The following is a 25,331-nucleotide window of genomic DNA, read 5'->3' as shown; positions in this document are numbered from 1 at the left end:
CAATGTTTGGCTCGACTCGGTAATCGAACTTAAAATCTTATGATCCATAGCAAAACATGCAAGCCACAAACGAGGCAGTCAGTAAAAAGTATAAATAATGGAGGCAGTTACCCGATTTAAGTGTAAATAAACTTTATACTCCGATGCTTACCCGATTTCAATGTAAATAAATGCCATCCGTATAATAATAGGAATAAAGGTGAAAGTAGTATTTCCAGTTTAATGACGTCTACTTCGCACATCGTAGATGCGCTTCGCACTCTGTCCTTTTTGTCATTTGACGAAACCGCGTCATCTGCGTATAGCACGCTCGGCTCCGTGCCGTAGGCCGTAGCACCTAACTTCGGAGATGTATTGTTATATTTACAACTAGTATATTATCTTGTCAGCAGCCATAAACACCAGTGTTTGGCTTGCAAGAACAGTGTATTGTTTTATTCGCATCCGAATTCAGTAGTGAAATTAGTTTTTAATTTAAAATCAGTGCGTTAACAGCAGCGACAATAGCTAGCTATTCGGGAATTTAAAAGTGCATTTTATTTTATTACTTAAAACAAAATAGAATTTTTGAATTCGTTTTGAATTAAGTGCACGGTATTTTGAAAAATGGCGGCAAAAGCCGATAGTTTTTCTGATTCGGAAGCATATTTAAAATTCGAGAAATTCGGTAGATATCATTTTGTACAATACGTACTAATATGTTTACCTCTAATGATGGTATCAATGATACACGTGAATTATATTTTCGTCGCTGAAGATGTAGATCACAGGTAAATATTCCTCCTTTTTTTCACTCTTGAATTTATGTTTTGGTAAATATCATATTTAAAAAGTTTATATTTATAAAGGCGAATTATTTATTGAATATCCTACTTGAGTAGGTTAAAAATGATTATCCATAGAAGTTTAAACTATAGCTACTCGCTCCTTAATGCTCCCTGTTTTATGCATAGGACCTAAAGTTCTTGGTTTTTTTTTTCATTTCTATTAGTTTTGCTTTTCTTTTCTTAATATAATTAATATGTAATTAAAAAAAAAGTATAACATTAAGAATAAAAAAATTGCCTTTAATAGTACAAATAAATTATCAAAACAAGTTATGTTACAATAATAATAATATGCATTCCTTGCTCAACTTCGACTGCCTGTGATACCGAGCAAGATTAATTTTTAAATGGTCAAATTAATTTAATTGCTATTTACAAACAAGCTAAGTTAGGCTATAGGTATGCGGTTTTGTTTTTTTAAACATTATCATCACTTGACGTCCACTGCTAGAAATAGATTTATTGTAAGAATTTTTCATTATACTTTATTTTAACTTGCTCAAGCAAGTTAGAATAAAAATATATACCTATCTTATTTCACTACTAACAGACTGACTTTACGTTTCAAAAGTGCTTGTAATCTAGCCCCTCTTGTAATAAATGAATTAAGAATTTCACCTATGCAAGTTCGAAAAATTACAGTATAACTGGTGATAGTGTTTACTCAATGGGTATCCTTTACATACATTATTTAGTAGCACAGTATACAGCTTGTTGTGTAGTAAAACATTGGGGCCATTGTTCCGGTTTGCGTCCAGCCGGCGCCTCACCACTTGCCCACTTGACAGTACCGTTTCTTTCAATCGCAGGGCATTAATTAAAACATTAGATGACATGCGCATTGGTGATCACTCTGCCTTATTAAGGTTGTCTCTTAAAATGTAAACAATAATTTAAAAAGAAGCATACAAATGATTTCCTTTCATTTTATTTTCTTCTATTTATTTTAACTATCTATTACTGAAACTATCTTTTCACTAAACAGTGGAAGCTTCTTTGTAAAATCAACATCTAGAAAATGAGGTTTAAATGGGCATTGCATATTATCATGGAATTCCACAAAGTACCGCCTGCTTCTATTTAAACTAAATAGTAATAAAAGGAGAAATAATAATTCAAAATAGTTTCAAAACCCAAAAGTGCACGCCTCATAATTTCATTAATTACAATAAAATTTATATTATTTGGAGGCTTCTATTCCTCAAAATACTGAAGCCTATAAAAAAAACTATAAGTGAAGTATTTCGCTCGTTATCGCGACCACAAGATACGGGATCCGCACGTACGTCCAAGAGAGAACTTTATTAAACAATTTTTTAATTAGTTTAAATAATAAAAAGAGATTTAAAAATAACATGAGTGTTAAAAATAGTATTTTTTCTCAACATTTGTCTATTTATATTCACTTATAAAAGCAATAAAGAATAAAAAAGGTGACATTTTAAGTTGGAGAATCGCTCGGTGTGCGTAAACTGACAGTAATACCTACCTCAACGCTTCGCTTATGAGGCGTGCAAAACGAATTCGATGATCAATTTTATACCAAAATAAGCAAATATTATTTGTATAAATCAAGCTTGAACACTATGTGCTACTACTCGTATTCAGTCGCTAGAAAAATAAGACAGATACTAACTTTGATAGAAAATGTGCGTGAACTACGATAAATTACGAAACCATTTCGAGTGTACATGCGTGATGTTATGTTGTGTAACTGCGTAAACAAAGCATATTTAAGTTCCCTGGTCTGTCTCAAAAACTCCAGATATATTATAAGATTTTTTTTTCATACTACGACAAAACACACATGGCCATCTAGCACCAAAGTAAGCGAAGCTTGTGTTACTACTCAGATGGCTGATGAGTATTTTTATAAATTCGCTACGCCCGCGACTTCGTCTGCGTGGACTTCAGAATTTGGTTCTAAAGCTTCGCTCGTTAACAATTTTTAATCCGACCACGGGAACTATTGGGAGATCGGTATGGAAAGTACATGTCCTTTTCCATAGAATAGGCGACATGCATACGAAATTTAATGTTTTCTGCCCGCGGCTTAGCTCGAAAATAACTTTCAATTTTCCCTCGGGAACTACTTAAGGAATCGGAATAAAAGGTACGCTATTTTCTTTTCTATTTCAAAGGCTACATGCATGCCAAATTCCATCCAAATCCGTTCTGCCATTTTCGCGAGATTGAGTAACAAACATCCACACCTTCACATTTATAATATTCTTCTTCTTCTTAGTCGTTTCAGTCTTGACAGACTGGTCGTGGTCGTCATCTGGGTGTTATGGCTCGCTTGACAATACTTCGCCACTCTTCTCTAACGGTTGCCTTTCTTGCGCATTAATGTAGAGGAGCCTCGATTGTAGCCTTCACTTGGTCCGTCCATCTCATCGGTGATCTTCCGCGTGCTCTGGTACCTTCTACTTTACCTTATTTATTATATTAGAAGGATATAATATACACATAATTACCCAGACACTGAAAAGGATTCATGTTAACACACAAACATTTTCCAGTTGTGGAAATCGAACCCTTGGACTCAGAAAGCGGAGTTGCTGCCCACTGCGCCAATCGGCCGTCTAAAATGGAAACATTAAGGAATAAACGCCTTTCAAAAAAATATTTTTGCAAATCCGTCAAAAAGAGACGAAGTTATGCCCGAGCATCCATAAAAAAAGCAAACAAATTGATAACCTTTCTCCTTTTGGAAGATGTCGGTTAAAAATGGTTTCCTATAAAATACTTAAAGGTTACAAAAAATTTAGTAGGTAGATAATGTATGTATTTATGGGTCAGCGTATATTTTGGGAACAGCTCCTAATATCCATGAATACGATGTACAATGAATTTTAAACAGCAATAAAAAAAAATGATTTGTCATTGTTATTTGCACATTATCTTATTCAATTCCTTTTTAAAGGTAATACGCATTTATAACTGTTTGACCAGCGTCTTCGTACCAGCTAAACCTATTGGATAAATTTTCTCCGCAGGGAAAGGACAAAATGCTTATCTCATCCCACAGTTTTATCCACTCTCCGAGCATGGGTGATAGGATGGAAAAAATATTCAAATAATATTCGTGTAATGTCAAACCAGGCTAAACCAGTCCTTTTTTTTATTTGTACGTATTCAAGTAAATTTTATCCCTTGTCAGTGGATACAATCGGGGGATATATAGTTCGTGTCCTGCCTATTCATGCCGTGCAGGAAGATAAAGGACTTACTAGCGGTTCCCCACGACATCGTCTACCTAAATTTGTTTTATAGATTATCTTCCTCCAATTTACACAATATATATACCCGTCATTATTTCGTCGTTTGCTCGGAATCCTAAGGATCGGGACAGACTGAAATACGTGTGTTCAGCAAGCTTTTGTTTAAATCAGAAACACATCAGTACTATCGATTTTGTAGACTAGAGTGACGCGAATGAATTTAAAATCCGTCACTTAAGCTGTAGGTACAGTAAATAATGGTCAATATACTTTTCTTCCATATCCCTATACTAACAATATTATAAACAGTCGTTATTTCTTTTCCAGTTTGACACAACATCGTACTGCCATCCAATTTTGTACTAATTCAAACCAAACCATGCCAATAGACAAATAATTTGACATTTATATTAACAACTCTATAACATCCTAAAGTTTCTTGGTTATTACCACGTATTTTCGATGTATTTAGATAATTAGTGCCTTAGTATTGACATTGTTACGAATATGATTTGAAACGTTTTTTATGATAACTCCACAATACTTGTTTAAATTAAATCACTAATCAAAATTGTTTTATGATTACATACTAAGTCTTAAATATCGCAAAAGAACCAACAATGTTTTATGGCAATGAAAATATTGATGGTGGCGATCTGTTATCCTCATACAAATTATGCGATTAAATGCGTGCTGTTTGACAGAAGAATTTTTTGGAAGATTTAGTGAATCGAGCAGCAGGTCGAAAGTCCGAGCTTATGTAAAATGTTTCTGCAAAACAAAGAATTTTAATTTGAACTTGAAAATCTAGAAGAAAATTAAATCAGCAAATTAGTTAAAATATGGAATCTGTGCAATACGAATGACAGTTAGTTGTTATATTAAATTCCGTGATTTACGTTGCTTCCCATATTATTTGCTTGAACGTACAGTACAAACTATGCGATCGCAACGATACAAAGCCTATCATTATCAGACAGGCTTGTATCGTTCATATTATGTAGATGTAATAAATTGATTTCTTGAACATATGTTCAAGAAATCAATTTATTACATCTAAACTACGAGTACCTACGTACACATTTGAGAACGTACTGTCCAAATTAAACAATTAAAGAATTCAGAGGTGGATTTGCAGTCTTGACGTCCCTAGGCCCCAGTCCCAGAGCCTTTAGAATTTTAAGGAAGTGAGCTATTTTCAGTTACCATCACTTAATTTTATCGTCACTATTAGCCTAGGCCGTCTAGTCACTGAAAGTATTAATTTTTAAGCCTTTAAATATTGCCACCAACGAGTCTTCTGTGTGAAATGCGCAAAGTAGTTCAAAAAACAACATAATTTATAACAACATATAATATAATATATATATATTTATGCTACTGGCAATCCTTTCTTTTTCTTGAGTGGGAGCAAACGGAATGAATGCCAGTATGTAGTTAAATAAAGTCACATGGTCGCCAATACCCCCCTCATTGACTGACTGTAGGTACAATGACAAAAACGACACAAACATTGAGGATTTAATTTATTTGCATTATGCTGAAAAACTTCGATGTAATAAATTAATTCCCCGAAACATCCACTGGTAAAATGTAGACATGTAAATATAATTAACATATACATATGAACTCTTGCAACAGTTTTATGGTTAGGTACTAGTTTTTACCGGTGGTGTCGCCCGCGTTACATAAAGAAGCTTCTATTATCCAAAAATGGTGTAGATTTTTGTAAACATTTTTAAAATAGCTAACATTGTTCCAATAATTAAATAGAAGCCACATAGAAACAAGCTAATTAAACTACTTTATGATAGTAGAAGCTTACATAAACAAACCACTTTAGATCTCAGTAAAAACAAGAGGTAGAAAAAAAATATTTTTAAATATAGGACCAAGATTATAACCTTGAGGTACGCCAAATTGTAATGAAGGGTGACGATAATTTGCTTTAACATTAATAAGATAGGTATATCAGGTACATAAGGTACCTACTCAGCTTTAGACTTCATCGCACTAAGTGAGAGTCCCATCTAGTTAATACCAAAGTTTAAAATTTCGTAAAACCAGTTTCATCATCACCGTAATATGTTTTAATGGATCTGTCTACTACTGAGTTTTGATCTATTGTAGATTCCCAAAAACCACGGTCATGTGCGGGCTTTTCTCTAGAAGGATAAAGATCTCTCAAGACAGCTTTACTTTTTGTATCTGTATTTGAAATAAGTAGCAAATTTACTTAAACAATTAAAGGTTCATAGCATACTAAATCAAACGCGTTAGCAAAAGACGTGGATGTACACAAATATATGGAGTGTGCTCAAGGCAAACGCAACACGTTACTATGTATATGAACCATTATGTGATCATTTTTGTTTACTTAAATTCAAGGTTGTTACATTTATATAATTGGGAATCAATAGTTTATATTCAACAATCGAAAAATTTATCATCTTCTTGTTCTTAACTGGCCGACTTTTCCTTGCGAAAGCTCTTTAACGAACTAATTCCCGCAAGACTTCCGAGCTTCTTTCAGAAACTTATTCTGAAAGAAGCCGGCCGCCTAGTTTGCCGATGTCTTACGGAAATCTATCTCCATGCATGCGCTGCATAAAGGGCTGTCGAGAAGATATATGATCAGATCTTTCAATCGCTTTATAATCTTTAAATGAATGATCGATCGTCGATCTGAGTTTTGAGAATTATAAAATGAACTCGCCACAGTTAAAAGGTGAGGTAAAAGGTGAGGTAAAACTTCTAATACCCATGGCGCCACCAAACCTTTCGGTACCTTGGATTGAAAAGTTGAAGTCCCAATTAAAATGTTGTTCTTAATTCCAAAAGCTCGAACCCCAATACGGTATCGTCAGTAACATTTTATCAAGATATTTTAGCAAGCCATCTTTACAAAAATTACAAGATTTACCAACTTCGATAGCATAACTAAAGATTATAAAACAAAATTAAATAGAGTAATCATCGATATTAGACGCATTGTTGTTAGGCATGCTGGAGCCACGATGGCGGATATTGCAATACGCATGCATAATGTTCCGGAACCAAATTTACTAACGTTTGCATTATCGAGGTAATTTTAAACATAGATATGATTCCGTAAATGTTCGGTTGTCAAGTTATTTTAGTCTGAACTTGAACTATCTAAAATGGCAACTATCTAAAGTGGTTAGGCTAGATAATTTGAAGTTTGTCAGATTCCTAACCTCTCTAGAAAATGGAAATCTTATACCATGCGGCTGTCCGTTAGTTTGTCCATCCTTCAAAGCTTCTTATGAGGTTCGAAGTACGAGTATATGTTGAAACTTATACTTAAAGGTCTATGATTGCTATAAAATTCTCTGGTAAAAGTTTATCAGGGTTCCAAACCTATAAAAAAATGGAACCCATAGAGAGGAGGTCACTTGGTCGGTATCCATTTGTTCCGTTCCGTCCGCCCTGCTATGACCGGTCTATGTGTCAACAAATTAATAACTACAGATGCGTAGTGCCTATCTTAACACCACCGTTAATAACGTTATCAACCTAAAGTGCCTCCGAGTCTCCACAGCAAATGTTGGCCATGCTGGTCAAGCGCATATTGCATATTGGTAAATTCCCATGGCTTTGAGACTATTTAGAGTTTAAGCAAATGATATTTTATTGGCTAACAGCAATTCAAAAACTTAGAGGTGTGAGCCGGGGATTGAACTCGTCCCCCCCGAGAGTGTGGCCGATGTCCCATTGGGCTATCCCCACACCACCGTTATCAGCACCTCAATATATTCCAAGTAATAGCCTTTATGTAGGTAATACGATTATCTGTATAAAATAAAAGAATAAACATAAGTAAACGTTGGAAAGTCAAACTGACATATTTTTCTCAATAACTTGCGTGCCAAATAATTGTGCCTGATACGAGAAGCAGAGCAAGATAATACTCGTTTGTAAATTCAAATGCACGCAACGGTTACGTTCAGAGAAGGCTTGTTTTGTCTTTAAATGAAAATTCCAAAATTAATGGTCGCCGTGTGGCATGTTGAAGGCGTGTTATTTACACGCCCTGTGAAGTGTTGTTCTGTTTATAGGCGATGGTTTACCACATACCATCAGGTGGGCCATCTGCTTCGTCAGTTAATTATTATATGCTAATTAAAATATGAAATAGAGATAGATTATACCCTGGATATACAGACAGGCTACTTTTATCCCAGATTACTGCGGATTAAAAAAAAAAAGTAAAATAAACAAAAATTTCTGATATTTAATAAGCAAAATTCTTATATCTATATATCTATACTTATAATAAAACTGTAACTGGAAAATTTCTGTACATTCAATATATTTTGAAAATTTTGATCGGGGGATGCTTTATAATCGATTTTCATTTAATTTTTTTCCGTCTGTCTGTGTGTCCGGGCATCACTTGAAAACTACTGAACGGATTAAATCAAATTTGTCATAGAGGTAGCTGGTATTTCGGTCTATCCCGATAAACAATAAGTCTCCTCCGGGAAACGTGATGAAATGTGATTATTTGAAAGTGTATACTAACAAGCATGTGTTGTCTAATTTGAATGAAGATCTGATAAATATTGTCGGATATAAAAGACATAACTCTTCACAAATACTAGCAAGTCGCAAGGCATATGGTACAACGATCGAATGCATGCGTACCATCTATCTATCTTGTAATGAGGCCCGCTTCAGCGGATGCACTTCGACCCTCCAGGATCTTTTGTGCTCTGACGTCATGCGTACCATACTACTGATATTATAATTGCGAAAGGTTGTGAGGATGGATGTATGGATAGATGGTTTTAGTGTATATTTTTCTATCGTTTTCTATCAATTGGCTGAAATATAAGGATGTTTTCTTAAGATGTCATACCGACTGAGAGTTTTACTGGCGTACGCCGCGAAAATGATTGATGATACATAAAAATAATGTACTACATGTTTAAAGTAATCGTGATTATCTACAAAATAATCCGCGAGGCTATATGTCTAACTTTTATGTTTAGTCACAATAACTGCTTTTTTATAAGTTTTCTTTCAAAACACGGGTAGGTATTATCGCTTAGACGTTGCGACGGACATAGAAACGCAAAATGCAGCGGACCGCCTGGCCACAAATAACATAGTTTGGAAATATAACTGGACCTGGTAGGTACCTGGATCGCTGCACTTCGTTTCTAGGTTTTTTTTTAAAGATATTAAAACCTCTAATAACCGATTCGGTGCAGACGAAGGTGGCGGGGCAGCTAGTTTCAAATAGAAATTGGGATCTACCGTGGATTCGTGGATTATAATTGAATAGTGGCCTGCCAAAGCACCTTGTATTGTGTGCCCAGTGCCAGTTGCAGTTAAAGATTTATGACAAATCCACATTTTCTATATTCTAATTATTTCTGTGTGAAGTAAAATTGTCTTATCAAATAACTCGAACACATATCCTGTATACAGTTTTTCATTTTTTTAATTGTTCTGTCACACACCATGATATAGCTTAGCATATTCAGAATAGCAGGCACGTGATACGTTCGCAGCATATTTTCATTAGTAAACATGCGGGTTCAATTGAGCCTAATAAGAGAGTTTAACTCATACCAACCACTTACTGATTATAGTTTGTTGTTTGGTATAACAAAACGATTTGTTCAATGTTTCTTTACGTATTTACGAACACTTCTTATCGGTTGGCCGTGTTTTCCTAACTGTTTCATCATCTATTCACCTCGACAACCCTTATTCTTATCCTTGCAGTTTATTATTCAAATCAATGAATAAATTTTTATTGTACACGAAAAAGAAAGTAAGTAATTATGAGATATGAACACATAAAGCAAGATAGAGCGAAATTTAGAATTTAGAATTTGGTGGCTTTTTCGCTACGTACTTACTCATAGATGTGTGGTACCTCTATTGTGCAAGGAAAAAAGTAATATTAATTCAAGTTCAACTTCCTATTTTTAACCCCCGACAACACGTTTGCAAAAACGACGGGGTGCTATAAGTTTGATGAGTCTGTGTCTCTGTGTGTGTGTGTCTGTGTGTGTGTCCGTGGCTTCATCTTTACCGAACGAATGCACAGATTTTCATTTTGTTTTTGATTTCAAGGGTGAATTTTTAGCTAAAATCAGTTCAAAATGGCGGATGATATGTTTTTACATAACTGTAAATTTTGAATATTTGTCTCAAGAAAATAGAGGACGTAACGTATGAAACGCAAATGTAAATTTGCGTTGTAAGCATTTAACACGTATTCGCAATTTCTGATTTTCGGATTTACACTCTGTTAGAAGACCTCCCGGTGCGTCGTATTTCAAGATTGGAAGTCCCAGAAAAAAACAAGAGAATGCCGTACTTTTTTGATTTTTACTGAGGTCGAGGAGGGTCGAGGCCCCGCCCTACCTTACCTCAGTATTTAATAATAATTTTAACTTGATACCTGAGACTGTTTCTAAGAAATATACGCTCCTTGACAGGCTGACGGATAATCTAACAAAAAAAAAGACGGATTACGAAGTAATCTTATGAGTTCTGTTTTTGTCGATAGGTTAAGGTTGACCACTCCACGGTCACTTATGTCTCTTGAATAGATTTCCATAAAAGACGATATTCTGCTATTGCTTGTGATCACGTTTTAAAAATTTTGAGTTTTAAGTTCCAATTCCAATTCACATCAAATCTCCCAAGAATTTGACCAATTAATATCATTTAAATTTGACATCGATCTATTGATCATCATCTCAAGGTGCTGGAATAACAGAAACGAGACGGACAGATGACATTAAGCGAGTCGCAGGTAGCCGCTGGATCTAAGCGGCACAAAACCGTGGAATATGGAACTCCGTACAAAAGACCTATGTCCAGCGGTGGACGTCTATTGGTTGATATGACGATGATGATGAAATCTGACATAGATTAAAAAAATCCTTTCAAGTTTCGATAGGAATGGCAAAACTTCTGATTCCATTAAAATAAGAGGGATAGCAAAATTCTCCCTTTAGAAGAAATCACTTATTTTGAGCTTCAGTGGCGTTATTATAGCGTATGGAATCGAATCAACGAAAATCCCCACTCTGTCTTATTGCAAATTTAAAATTGGTAACAATAGAGAATAAGGAAAAAGTTTAGAAATCTTTTATACTAGGTAATTTTCTGTAAAAATATTTTCTGTCCTTATCGTCAAGAGCCGTCAATTTAACACAGGTTCGGAATGCTGTTTATATCGAGTTTCTTGAGTCTGGACACGTTTACTTAATGGTTTATAAAAATAGACCTATGCGAGTTTTTTTATCTAGCCAGTAAACCGACTGCAGCGGTTATAGTCGTATACCTTAAGGTTCTATTTCTATACATCCACATTATTTCAAAAATGGGTAACTACCCATGATACCCTCATCATCATCATCATATTAACCCATTACCGGCTCACTACAGCACACGGATCTCCTCCTACAGTGAGAAGGGGTTAAGACGTAGTCCACCACGCTGGCCCAGTGCATATTGATTGAGTGAAGTCCTCACACACACCTTTGAGCACTTTATGGAGAACTCTCAGGCATGCAGGTTTCCTCACGATGTTATCCTTCACCGTTGAAGCAAGTGATATTTTAATTGCTTAAAAACGCACATAACTTAGAAAAGTTAGAGGTGCGGGCCGGGATTCTAACTCAACCTCCCAAAGTTGAGTTGAAGTCCTACCCACTGGGCTATCACCGCTTCCACGATATCATGATACCATATTCGGTTCAATAGACTGCAATATCTCAATTCAATCTTAGACTGCATCGCAACAGGTGAGATCGTAAAGCGCTGCCTTGTCATCATAACCGAAATTCCAACAAAAATAAACCAGTTATTTATCAAACAAGTCACTTCGCAAAACGGGTCTATCGGATTCGCGTTATCAGACTGTGTGTTTCATAGATTTGGAATTCAACATAATTAAATAAGACGTAGGTATGTTGTATTTTATGTCAGCCTAGTAGTTTCTCCGCTACTTTGTCAAAGAGTTCTGTTTCCCGCAGTACCTAGGTATTAAAGTAGCCTAGAACGTTCCTTGCAGAGTCTTCTACCGGCTTGTAAAAGTTGCATAAAAAATTATTCAGCCAGATATAAAGGCGATGTCTTTTTGTTCCAACATCTTTTTGAAAATGACTTTAGCAAGTATATCCTCCAAATGATTATACTTATACAAAAAATAGCGTGGCTTATGATCACGCAAATAGCATTAATTACCTCTCCACCAAGTCCAAATTATGCGCATTATTAAAACTTGTAGTTCGCCCCAAACTAAGACATCAATCTACAGATCAAATAATTTCTACCTTTCACTACTAGGGCATGACTACAGTTACTACAAAAGCCTTAACAGCAGGATTTTAGACACAGCCTATAAATATTAAAAAAAAACACTACGTAATGCATATCTTAAGGTTATCCGACAAAAAGTCGATTCATCACGGTTACCTTCATTGCTTTTTAAGTTCTTTTTTAAAGAACGACCTCCGATTTATTTAAGTAATTAATTATTTTATTTCAGATGCCTCGTCCCAGAATGCGAAGATGCGAACCCGAGTGTGGAGTTACCAGTTTGGTGGCCAAAAGATGTCGACGCAAGATGCTTCAGACCGGTAGTCGATATGCGTGAATATGATAAATCAAACCAAACATGTTCGAATAACACGTTTGTACAGATACTGGAAGACTGCCATCACTGGATATATGAGAATGATAATTCGATCGTTTCTGAGGTAAGTTCTGACGAGAAAAATAATAGTTGATTGTTACTAAGCGGCTATGCACTTAGTATCGCCCGTAATCAAACCCGTTTTCAAGTAGGTATGGTAGCACCCTAAGAATATTTTATTATGGTAACACTACGGGCAGCGCAAAACAGAGAGACGGCAGGGCAGAGAACTTTTACTCGGTGTGCACTGACCTTATAAGTCCCATCGCAGAGAGCACTGACCTCTATTACGCTGGACAGGCGGTTGTCTCTTTTTGATTGACGCCATTTTGGCGCTGTATGTTGTGAAGCTGTAATACGAGTATCTAAGGAACTAAAATTTGAATATTTAAAAACACTGTCATATTAGTTCCAGGAACACTCGTATGTCACGTATAGCGTTTCAAATATAATTGAAGCTTTCATATTGGTATGTTAATAATAAAGCTCAATGACAAAAGGCTTTTAGCTTAGCGGAACACTGCTCACAGCCGCTATATACCAGCCGTATCAGTTCGCGCTTTTGCTCAGGTGACAGGTCCTTGATCACCTGGTACTGGTACATCGGGGTAGTGAATATTCCGAATTGGGACTCTAGTCATTAGCTCTCTACCATCCTAAAATACGATGGACCCCCCCTAAAATATGATGGAATCTTGTGTTTTAAGTGGTGGTGAAATCAGTTTTTCGAAAATTTAATTCATACTTTTTCGTGCTTTTAAAGTTAATTTGACAAATTAATCTCCAGCGCGCAGATAGTGATGATTTTTTTTAAATGCTTCAGATATTGGTTTCAAAATTGAATTATATATCTACACCCGAAATTAGCTTGATCTATAATATTATAGCATCACAATAATTATCAGTCAAGTGGCGCATTATTTATAGTTTTATAACTTCTCCATCCCGCTCTATCTAATTATAAAGATCATTATGATTAACATTGAATAATTATTTACGCTATGCTTAATGTAATTACTAATCAAATATTATGCAGATAGCGCAAGACAAACCGCAAGGACGGTCAATGGCGTCAAAGTACGATAGCAATACAATAATTCAAAGACTCCAAAGCATCAGATAAGACAGCGGACTGCAGTCTGAATAGTCCTTCAAGTCTCTCGCGTTGGTATTTAAAATTATCTCTCTCTATTGGATTGAAGCAGGCGTTACTTTGCGGAAATCTATGATATATTATGAAAATTAAGCTTAATTTGCTATACTCCGCGAAAAGCAGGAGAATCTGTGTAAAGATGTAGATGTAAAGTCAACATCTCCTGAGGATGCTCCGGTTTCGGAGTGAAACGTGCGTAGTGTAGTGTAGTGGAGTGTAAGGATTGAAGAAATTATAAATCACACCACACAGATTCTCCTGCTTTTCGCGGAGTACAGCATTAAGCTTAATTTTCATAACAAATCTCTCTCTAGTCGCTCCTTCATTGCTGAAGATGAGAAGAGAGCGGCGTATCGGTCTCTTGCCGTGGGTGTTTCCCATGATGATAAATTTCTAGAGTATGTCCAAAATAAGAGACAGGCGTTGATAGGATATGGAGGAAAGTTGAGTTGTTACTCCTAGTTTTGACAAAATAGTCACGTTTGTGCGCTTGGCTGTCCAAGATATCCTTAACATTCGCCTCCAGCACCACATCTCGAACGCTTCTATTATTTGCCTTTTGTCTCGCCTTAATGGTCCATGTTTCTACTCCGTACCTCAAAACAGAGACGATTTTTTTATTTCGGAAGCTCAGCTCCCATAATTGTGTATTTAAGACCCTAGATGGGTATACTCCTCCACAGTCTCTACAGATGGAATACTGTAGGTTTTCGGGAGTTTCTCAGTACGATCTACCCTAATAAGCTTAGCATTAATTAATAGTTACAATAAATTTATTTATTTTCATTTTTTTCTTCAGGCAGCGGTGACATAATAAGTTCAGTATCAGGCAGTGACTATTGGCTCGATGTCCCATAACTTTGACCGTTCTATCTCTATAATTTTCTACTAATACTAGCAGTAGCTCTTTCTCGGTAGTTGATTAGCCTCCTCATCGCAGTTATTCACAATTCCATTTTAGTTCGCATAGGCAGCACGGCAGGTGCAACTGTCAGTGTCAGTAGAAGTCCGAAATAACTGTGACTCCTGAAGAAGCAGAAATCCATGACGACTTCTTCACAAAAAAAGGAACCATAGCTAGCACGGGTAGGAGATATTTTCTCCATCAAATATTTACCGCATCCGCATTTTTATCAGATAATAATATAGGTATCGCGGGATAAAATTGACTTGTCCACCCGCCAAAAACGACAAGAGAGTAAAGAAATTTACCCCCGCTTGATATTACGCGTACATTATTTGGATATTATTTATGGTCGGAGAGTGAATAAAACTTTTGAGTGTCCACACTCCAGTCCATGCTAGTCGGGACGATAATGTTATACACTAGGTACATTATGATATAATTAATTGAGAATAGAGGAATCTTTTTTAATTCGACTCTGACGGGTTAGTACCCGTTTTTTGCGATAGTCTGTCGGTTAAATTATTGGCATTATTTTAAAAATCACTTAAGAGGACCAATAGTGCCTTTTCCACGTGAGTATCTATTTTGAAAAGGATAGCCCTTAGACGTTTCAATTTAGTTTGGTCGGTACAAAAATTGTGTTTAACGCAAAACGATTTCTGTAGCAAAACAAAGATCATGCTTGATGAAGTTGTCGTTCTGTGAATCTCTGTTCTGTGTTCAAGATTACTCTTCATACAAGCATTTTCTTTTGGTTGGTGGCGAAATAGACATTTCCTCTCGGAATTATATATGAAAAATCTTTATCCAAATTTCATTCGAATCTGTTCAGACATTCGCGTTATTAGGTTCCTGCGCCATTGGGTACACTTCGAAACAATAATCTTTATAAACGGTTCGCTTTTTTAATTGCAAAAGTGTTTAAATTAAATATAAGTTAGTTCAGACTTTCCTAAGATACAACGGACACATGGTCGCATTGTTTGTTCCGTTACGTTACGCACAACTTCTAAACTAAGTTCGTTTTATGAAACAGGTTGTACAGCTGTATACACTTATATACTGTGCAACTATCTATATGTTCAATGTGATCATCTAATATACACTTAAAGAGGGAATAGAAACCGCACTATTCGAGCTGAATTCTCTTCTACCCCCGCCCTCATACTAACCTCGGTCTAATAATATTGAAGGTCAGTAGGTCTACACGGATTAGAAGGACAGCAGGACTTGTAGAATTTGAATAATCACGATGACGTCGTGTTGTTTACAATTTTTAAGTATGACGTACTAACAGATTCTGAGTATTTGTCAATACGGTTACATATTATACAATTTGGTGAAAGAAAAAAAGGTGCGAAACGATTTAATATTTAGGTTAAGTCATTTTCGTCCGTTAGCTTTCATTAAAACTAAAAATTCGGGAGAAATAACCGCAAGGTATTTACTATTTAGGTTAGCACAACTTTGACATATAAGTTTTGTTTGAAACGTATTTTGGACGTATACACGAAAGTAACCACGCCTGCGCTTCCCACCCTAAGCCAGATCGAACAAGAGCGGTCAATCAACCCAACTGTCGAGCTCAAAAGGAAACTGCTCATCTAAACGTATGATTTTTTTTTTACAAACTGAACCGCTAACTTTTTTTTGCTCAAAATAGTAAACATTTTAAAACCGGTACGAAAAATCAATAGTCGTTAGTGCGACACATTGATATACTCGTAATATGTTACACCTACTCCTATATTTTTAAGCTACTACCTCGACTACTTATTACGAAGGGCGACTTTTTATTCAAGTATTCGGGGCATAGCTTAGATTATTGTAGGTAATATATTTATTATAGGCTCTCGATGACGTTGTAGTATGTCTTAAGTTCGTATTTGACTTATATTCTACTTACATAATGTGCTAAATATAGATTTTTCAAAACGCTGAAAATAATAATTCAAAATTTTATCTGGCCTTATGATATTTTAATTCTCAGCCTATTCTTGCTCTAGTCCAGGGCATATGCGAAAAGGATTTAGAGCGAGGTTCCTCCAAGTTAATCCAGTGCAAATTGGCTGGTTCAAAAGAGTGTTATCATAATTATTATCTTCATCAGTTATGTTTATCATATCATATTATGTTATTGATATTTGATAATAACTGTGATCGATAGTTTAAAGTGCTCTGCGTGGCAAAGGCGATAAAAAGGATTTTCTGTGTAAAATTCTCACGTATGTCATTATCATCATCATCATCATATCAACTCATTACCGGTACACTACCCGGGCATGGGTCTCCTGCCACAATGTGAAGAGGTTAAGGCCGCAGTCCAACATGCTGGTCCAGTGCGGATTGGTAGAGTCCACACACCTTTGAAAACATTATGGAGATCTCAGGCATGCCGGTATCCTCACGATGTTTGCCTACACCGTTGGAGCAAGTGATATTTTCATGGCTTCAAACAGACATAATTTAGAAAAGTTAGAGGCGTGTGCTGGGATTAGAACTCGGCTCCCGAAAGTCGAAGTTATACCCACTAGGCTATCAACGCTTCCCTACTAACTCACTGGGCTATTACATTATTGGGCTATTATTATATACCTTGCCTATCATACATGTATTTAGGCAGAGACAATTCAGGAAATCACTCAGTAGATATTCTTAGGTAAGTAGTAGAATACTTGAAATCAGTAGCGACGTCTTATCACATTGAGTTCAAAATTATATATAGTGATATTAACGTGTTTATGGTAATATTATGACCAGTTCTAGGAAGGCGTGGCGTTGGCGCCAGATGGCTATTTGCCAAGCTTTCGTCTACGAAACATGTTTAGTTTACATTTTACACAACAGGAAAAAGAGGTCTTTTTGCAGGTTGGGCTTTGCGGTCGGTTACCGATTTCTTTTTTTTTTGTTTGCGTATCGTGTTCTGTGAAATATTTAACGCGTGATGTTATTTATGTAAATTATATATATTTATGTACAAAAACGCCAATGTGGCCCGTAGGGCAGGACTTGAACTTCACATTCGGCGGGCGACTGCTAATCCCAGCACGCATATCTAAATTTTCTAACTTATGTGCGTTTTAAGCAATAAAAACATCACTAGCTTCAAAGGTGAAGTTAAACATAGTTAGGTAACCTGCGTGCCTGAGAGTTCTCCATAATGTTCCACCAAACCGAAATGTGCCAGCGTGGTGGACTACGGCCTTAACCCCTTCTCATTTTAGGGATGAGACCCGTGCTCAGTAGTGGGTTGATATGATGATGATGATGATGATGATGTAAAAAATAAATCGAGAAGTTTAGCATTCTTAGCACTTCTCGATTTATTTTTATAAAAGTAAATAAAAGGAACCTACAAAAGGTATCCACATACTTAAGAATGAATGAGAAAAATTCAATTTAGCACAGGCAAACTATTCTTACTTAAATTTAACCGTAGATGGTATTTAGAAGTCACAGTTGGTATAGTCTTGGTTTACGGAATGAATGAATGGATACACTTTTATTGTACATCCCATAAACATACAGAAAAATTGTAAATAAAAATTTAGCACAACAAGTAAACAATTAAAATTTGGCGGCCTTATCGCTACATAGCGACCTCTTTCAGACAACCAATGGCATAAAACACATCTCAAGAACCTCTTCTTGGTTGGTGCATATAAATGTACATATAAAATATTATATATATTGTCATATTGTCAGCATATCTATTGGTAAAACTTACTTATTATTATAAGTTTATAAATTTAAGCAATAAAATATTGCTTGCTTTAACGGTGAAGGACAAAACCGGGAGGAAACCTGCATGAGAGTTATCCATAATGTTCTCAAGGACGTTGAATTCTACCAATCCGCACTTGGCCAGCGTATTGGACTACGGCTTTAAACCTACTCATACTGAGAGACCTGAGCCCTGTACTGGACCAATGAAAATAGCACTATCCCGCTCTCTTACAGTTAGTTCTATCCACAAAGGTTGACTGTAAGAAATAGATTGCAGCAATAAGGCCTACGCATGCCTTTGATGTCCCTTTCTGTAAACTTCTTCTTGTCTCTACTCCTTTCTGTTTGTTTATGTCTATACTCCTTTATGTTCAGCTTGCTTTAAAGTGTTTCTTCTTCTTCTTCTACTTATATAACAACACATAATTGTCGCTGAGATTGCTTTGTGAATGCAAATTTCCTTAATCATTATTATCATCATATCAACCGTCCACTGCTCGACATAGGTCTTTTGTAGGGAGTTCCAAATTCCACGGTTCTTTCCGCTTGGATACGCTGCGCTTACCAGTTCGGGGCTGCCATTCCAGCAACTTGGGACCCCGACGTCCATCCTTTCTCCGAACTATGTGCCCGGCCCATTGTCACTTCAGCTTCGCGACTCGTTGAGCTATGTCGGTAACTCTGGTTCTTCTTCGAATCACCACATTTTTGATTTGATCGCTTAGAGATACTCCGAGCATAGCTCTCTCCATCGCCCGCTGAGTGACTCTGAGCCTTCTTATGAGGCCCATAGTTAATGACCATGTTTCAGAGCCGTAGGTCATCACTGGCAATTTCCTTAATACGATAAAGAAAGAAAAGTAATAAAATAATTTAAAAATCGAAATCGATTGATTTGCGTTCAACTAGGCAACGACACATTGTAACTAAATGTAAATATATATAAGATATGGATACACAAGGATATTTAATTAATAATATTAATAGCTACCTATTAAGTACCAGTAAAAACCTTTGTAAATAAAACTATTTGCTAAAGTGTTGACAGATCTATCTAATGAAATATGAGTATACTTATAAATAGACATGCACATTATTAACATAAGAGATTATTTTCTAAACATAGAATTGCCTCGCACCTAGTCCTCGACGGCTATTTTGGTACAGCGGTGCCTGAGCCAAGGGTCATGGTTTGTATTTCCGGTTGGATAGTATCTGATAGCACTATGTTACTTTGCGGAAGAGTATACAAAAGGAACACTAACGCTCGCTTTACACTAAACCTTGGCTTCGACTAAATTGAACGCCTAATGATTTAGGTAACGTCTGCAGAAGAAAATGTTTCACCAACTCTTAAGTGATATATATTGTTGAATCTAGGATTTCTAGGATAGGATATCTAGGATTCCCCTTATATTAGGTAGATTGGGTGTGACTTATTTAGGAATTGCCTTGGTCGTCGTTAGTGAAAACGGGCAATAGTATTATAATCATAATAATTTAGGGCATATAGGCTCATGTTTTTTGTTATTTAAAATACATTATTTCTATATAACTAAAAGATAATTTAAAAATAATAAACAAAAATTAATAAATAAAAATAAACATTCGAATCACTGGCACTCCAATCCATTTCAAAAAGCACAGCAGTGACTTCATTATTTCTTTTTAATTTCTTATTATTACAGATATTGATTTAATATGTAACTATGGTCACTGCCTATATAAGCTCACTGCCTCAAATAAACCCGACGTCGTCTCTCCACCGCGTTGGTCGACCCCTAACGAGGTGAACAGCAGACGAGTCGCTAGGAGCCGCTGGAAACAAGCGGCCCAGGACCGTAGATTTTGGAATTCTCTAAAAAGTCGTATGTCCAGCAGTGGATGTCAATCGGTTGAAATAATGATGTTGATAACTTTAAACCGAGCAGATGGATGGACAAGCAACTAAGTGATTCTATTAGTATTCAGTTAATTCCGTTATGATACATCATCCCACTTCTGTAAAAAATAATTTCGCCTTGTATAAATAGGTTGGTTATGTCCATGGCAGTAATTGATTTCGCATAATACATTTGCGAGGCTAAGAGTTCAGTGTTGTGACATTTTGACTAATGATATTGATAAACCTGTGGCGCAGAAATGTTATAAAGTTTCGGAATTGCTAAACTTAACAACATCAATAAATGACGTGTGTTTATCCACGACCGATTTTATACGGCTCTTTTTTGCGTTATGTCTTATGTCTTTATCTACGTATCATTTCCGGGCAGGTTCGTAGATTTTTTTACAGCTATAGGTAGGTCACATTTTGCAGAAAAACTAATGGACTGATTTTGATGCGGTTTTTTACATTGCACAGGTGTCACCTAATGCCATGTTCTTAGATACGTTAGGTTATATGTTAGGGTTATAAGCAACCAAGGGGCGGTACGGATGTTTGGTTTGGCCATGGGATTCAAAGCAAAAAAAGTATTTGTGAATGAAAGCACCAAATGTAACAAAATTCAGGGCAAAATATTAAGCCCTGAAATTTAACTACTAAGAGTTCCGTAAAACTACTAATAAAATTAACATAATCATGAATGCAATTTTAAATTAATCATTCATGAAAATAAATACTTAAGATCTATAATACGGCTTTAATTTTGAGTTTTGACTTTATTGGGCTTCACATTATTCTTTAAATATATGGTCGGCGATTTGACAAGCTCTGACCTGCCTTGCAAATTGAACGTAATAAAATACGCTAATACCAGTTGTATTTACTCAAAAAATACTCATAACATTGAAACCAGTTTCTGAACCATGTAGCTAGATAACCCCGCCTCGATTCGAAGCAACGTCCTTTATACTAGGACAAGTCCGGGGAATTCCGAAATTATGGCAAACTTGCGTATATATCTAGTCATTGATTTAATATTTTACTATACCTAGTTATATAATATAATATTCACTTTGTCATCAATTTTATCGTTGGTTTTTATTTACTTAGGTTTTGTAAAACTTTAATGAGCAGACAAACACTATTTTAAACTTTTTTTTTATTTTTAGCTCAATTTGGGATGCCAGTCTTGGAAGTCCACTTTGGTTGGGAGTCTACATAACGCTGGAATGGTTATGTCCATGATAATTACAGGATGGATTGCAGACAAGTGAGTAATATAAAAGACCCAATATTATCATACGTACCTATTAATAATATTTTACCGATATTGGGATTTAAATAAGTACTTAATTTTAATTCCCGCGAAAAATAATAATACAAACAACACTTTTGAACTGAGAATTGTAGGCATTCATGACCTTATGAACTGTGCTTATGAGTCGATAAGTCGACTTTTAGGGAAATCCTTATTAAGTTTTTTTTTTCTGATTAATTAGGTATCAGGGCGGATTTAAACTCGATCAAATCACCTAATAGAATTTTTTAAAGTTCGTTTTGTCCAATTAGGAGTAACTTATTAAATCAACGCTCCAAATAATAAAATTGCATTTTAGGTTTTGTAAATCGAACCGTTGTATCTTGTATCTTTAATATTAATTTGTGTTTTGCAGAGTTGGAAGAAAACCTACAATTATCGTATGCTCAATCGGTGGTGCTGTCGGACTTGCGAAAATATTTATCACAAATTACTATGCATACCTTGGTGTTGAATTCTTGGAATCTGTTTTAGCATCAGGGTTATATACCGTTGCTGTTGTTTTATGTAAGTTAAAACAATATTTTGTTTTGTGTACCGGATACTATTCTTAATACTACATAATATTTATTCGCTATTCAATATAGATATTATTATGAAAACGATAGCAAAAAAATAATATAATATAAAATATAAATATTATGAGAAGGATTATTAACAATGATGTATGCAAAATAAATGCTACCTATCTATCTTTATTCTTAATATATGAGATATTCTATATGGAGTATTTTTCTAAATTTAAAACACTGAGAGACTGTAAACATTATATCGCATATGCGTTCAACAAAAAAAAATGTTTGAATTTGACAATAACCAAACATGTAGGTGTTCACTCCAGAGCATGAGTTCCTTCTGGAAAGCAAAGGGTTTTTTTGAAGGCTCATTTTAATATGAAAACTTACAAGTTATTTTTTCTTTCAGTGATAGAAGTCGGTGGTGAATCGAATCGAGTGCTGGCTGGAGTTATATTTTCATATGCTGTTTATGTAGGTGAAGTTCTATTTGCCTTTATAGCAATGGGCCTAAAATATTGGAAAACTTTAATCCTCGTTGTATACACCCCGATGGTTATATTCATAGCATATATTTTAATTTTAAAAGAAGGCACAAGATGGCAAATGCTAAGAGGCAGAACAGCAGAAGCAAAAGACACTCTGAAATTTGTAGCAAAAATGAACAAAATCGATGTTAGTGCGGACGAAATCGATGAAATAAGTGATGAAGATCTGAGATTTAAATTCAATGTTGTAATGCAGAAAGAGAAGGAAAGCGTGAAAGACATTCTAGCTTCCAAAGAGACTATGTTAAGGCTGATTGTTACTTCTTTTTGCTTTTTCACCTCAAGCTTCGTGTACTACGGCTTAGCAGTCCACTCAGTATTACTACCAGGAAATAAGTATACTAATTTTGTATTAACGTCCATTGCATCTTTTCCTGGAGATCTGATAGCGCTTTACACGTTCAAAAAGTTTGGAAGGAAAATATCTCTGCAAAGTGGCTACGTTTGCTCTGCTGTATTTCTTATCGCCCAGACTTATACTCCTGATTGTAAGTTGTTTTTAAAATTATATAGCGCTTTTATCGTTAATGAACCATTTTTTCTTTTACGCAATATTAAGGCCTCCCGGACCTAGAACTATCATTTTTGTTTAAAATGTATCTAATCTATAAGTATAGCTAACAGACCAGACATAATAAACCATTAAAACAAATAATGCAAAATCATTATATGTGTGTATAATATTTAGAGCTTTATACTTAGAGTAGGTATTGTCAATTATTCATTTAAAATTTTCTGTGATTTCTTAATTTTTTTTTTGTATTACAGCACTGTCCTGGTTGAAAATATTATTATTTTTATGCGGAAAACTTGGTGTTGTTGTTTGCTTCACTGGCATATACACATACAGTCTGGAGTTGTTCCCCACCAGTGTTCGTGGGACGCTTGTTGGAGTTGGCAACACCGCTGCTAGATTAGGCAGTATGCTAGCACCACTAACTCCTCTCTTGGTAAGAATTTTGTTAACTTAAAGTGTGTGTAAGAATTAAATTATAATACCTTTAATAGTTTCGTGTTTTGTCAAATTTAAAGTAAAGAAAGAAACAACTCACCCAGAAAAGTGCCCAATAAATTTAGAACAATAGAATAGATTTTAGAAAACCCGTTACATCAACTGCGGCTTATGTTCTTGTGGTTAGTTATTTTGATGCTGTTCAAAGTACTTAGTAAAAGATTGTTTGTACGTCGGTTAACATATTTTTCAAACGGTAATATATATATTTAGATGCAGATTTATTTTTTATACAGGTATATCCTCTAAGCAGGTTTACGATTATGAATTTTTTACTGGGTGTAATTAATATTCAAATTCTATTGTTTCAGACGAGTGAACTGAACGCGTTGCCATCAATCTTATTCTCTACCACGGCGATAGTAGCAGCTCTCCTGTTAACGTTTACACCTGAAACTATGAATTTACCTTTGTTTGACACGATAGCACAAATAGAAACATATAATTCTAAAGTTATGACGCATTTGTGATGTGACATCAATCGAAACTAGTTTTAATTCGGAGATCAATGTTCACTAAGCGCTACTAAGAAGCTCACGATATGTTTTATTTCAATAGGTTTTGTTAATGTTTAATTAATTTTGTTTTCTTCGCTATTTTACGGTGCTCTTGATGATCACTATGTGATTTGATGATATTTGCAAAATAACTTGAATAAATGACTTAAATACATCATCAATAACCAATTAAAATATAGTAAATTAATTTACCCTAGTTAAAAATAGATAGTAAGATTTTAATTTATAATGTTTTTATATTTTTTATGTCGATAAGAAGAATATCATTAAGTTGTAAGCATATTTTGGTAATCAGAAAGTTTTATTAAGTTAAATATGCAATGTATCAAATTAAAGTGTATCCAAGCCCTTATGTAATTAGCTTTAGATTGCAGTTTCTAATAGAGAGGTGTTATTTTTAATTTATTATTAATTTATAATGTAATTTAAAATACGTCATAAAATAATTTCGAATTTTTTACTATTAAGATTATTGTTTTATAAAACATAAATATTCATACGAAGTGTATTTAAATGTAAATAATAATCCATAAGTGCGTACATGCCATTTAAAAAACAAATATTGTAAGCATTCGTTATGAAATACATAATAAACCAAATTATATTGTTAATAGACTCTGTTATTTTATTTATTACCATTTTTTAAAGTATGTAGGTAATTTTGTTCACATACATCAATAATTTATTAGTAATGCAGTGAAAAATTCATACTCTCATCACTTATATTTGTATAGCTACATAGCAACAAGCCGGGGTGGGTCGCTAGTATTTAAAATGTAGGTATATTTATTCCACAGCAAGTTATCTCTTGACTGCAATTCCACATGATTCCGTTTAAACGTTTCTGAAGCTTTGCACCAGACCAGACCAAAAATAATTCGGAAATTATTAATTCTATAATTGCCTCTGCCGAGTTATATTGTTTAGGTTATACAAATAAACTATCAAAACCCCTCACTATGGGCGGTTTCTCTATTCCAGATATAATATTACTATATGTAGCACCCTA

At 35.1% G+C, this 25,331-nt stretch overlaps 1 protein-coding gene across 1 annotated transcript; it reads left to right on the top strand.

Moving 5' to 3' along the window:
• Window positions 1-348: 348 nt before the first annotated feature.
• Window positions 349-24,747, top strand: LOC120630107 (organic cation transporter protein-like). Its single transcript, XM_039899258.1, has 7 exons — window positions 349-770; window positions 12,594-12,804; window positions 21,581-21,681; window positions 22,085-22,236; window positions 22,654-23,280; window positions 23,561-23,742; window positions 24,116-24,747. Exons 1-7 carry the CDS (start codon window positions 607-609, stop codon window positions 24,272-24,274), a joined length of 1,596 nt encoding a protein of 531 aa, XP_039755192.1. The 5' UTR covers window positions 349-606; the 3' UTR covers window positions 24,275-24,747.
• Window positions 24,748-25,331: the final 584 nt, after the last annotated feature.

Source organism: Pararge aegeria, chromosome 15 (assembly GCF_905163445.1).
Source record: "Pararge aegeria chromosome 15, ilParAegt1.1, whole genome shotgun sequence".
NCBI lineage: Eukaryota > Metazoa > Arthropoda > Insecta > Lepidoptera > Nymphalidae > Pararge > Pararge aegeria.
The sequence above is the reverse complement of the archived record's forward strand: the minus strand, read 5'-3'. Positions and strand labels throughout refer to the sequence as shown.

Bases quoted from the DNA above. Each gene is read 5' to 3' on its own strand.
- LOC120630107 (XM_039899258.1), top strand. From the start codon at position 607: ATGGCGGCAAAAGCCGATAGTTTTTCTGATTCGGAAGCATATTTAAAA. The intron at 12,805-21,580 runs GTAAGTTCTGAC...TTTTATTTTTAG, and splicing joins ATAATTCGATCGTTTCTGAG to CTCAATTTGGGATGCCAGTC. The intron at 23,281-23,560 runs GTAAGTTGTTTT...TTTGTATTACAG, and splicing joins CCAGACTTATACTCCTGATT to CACTGTCCTGGTTGAAAATA.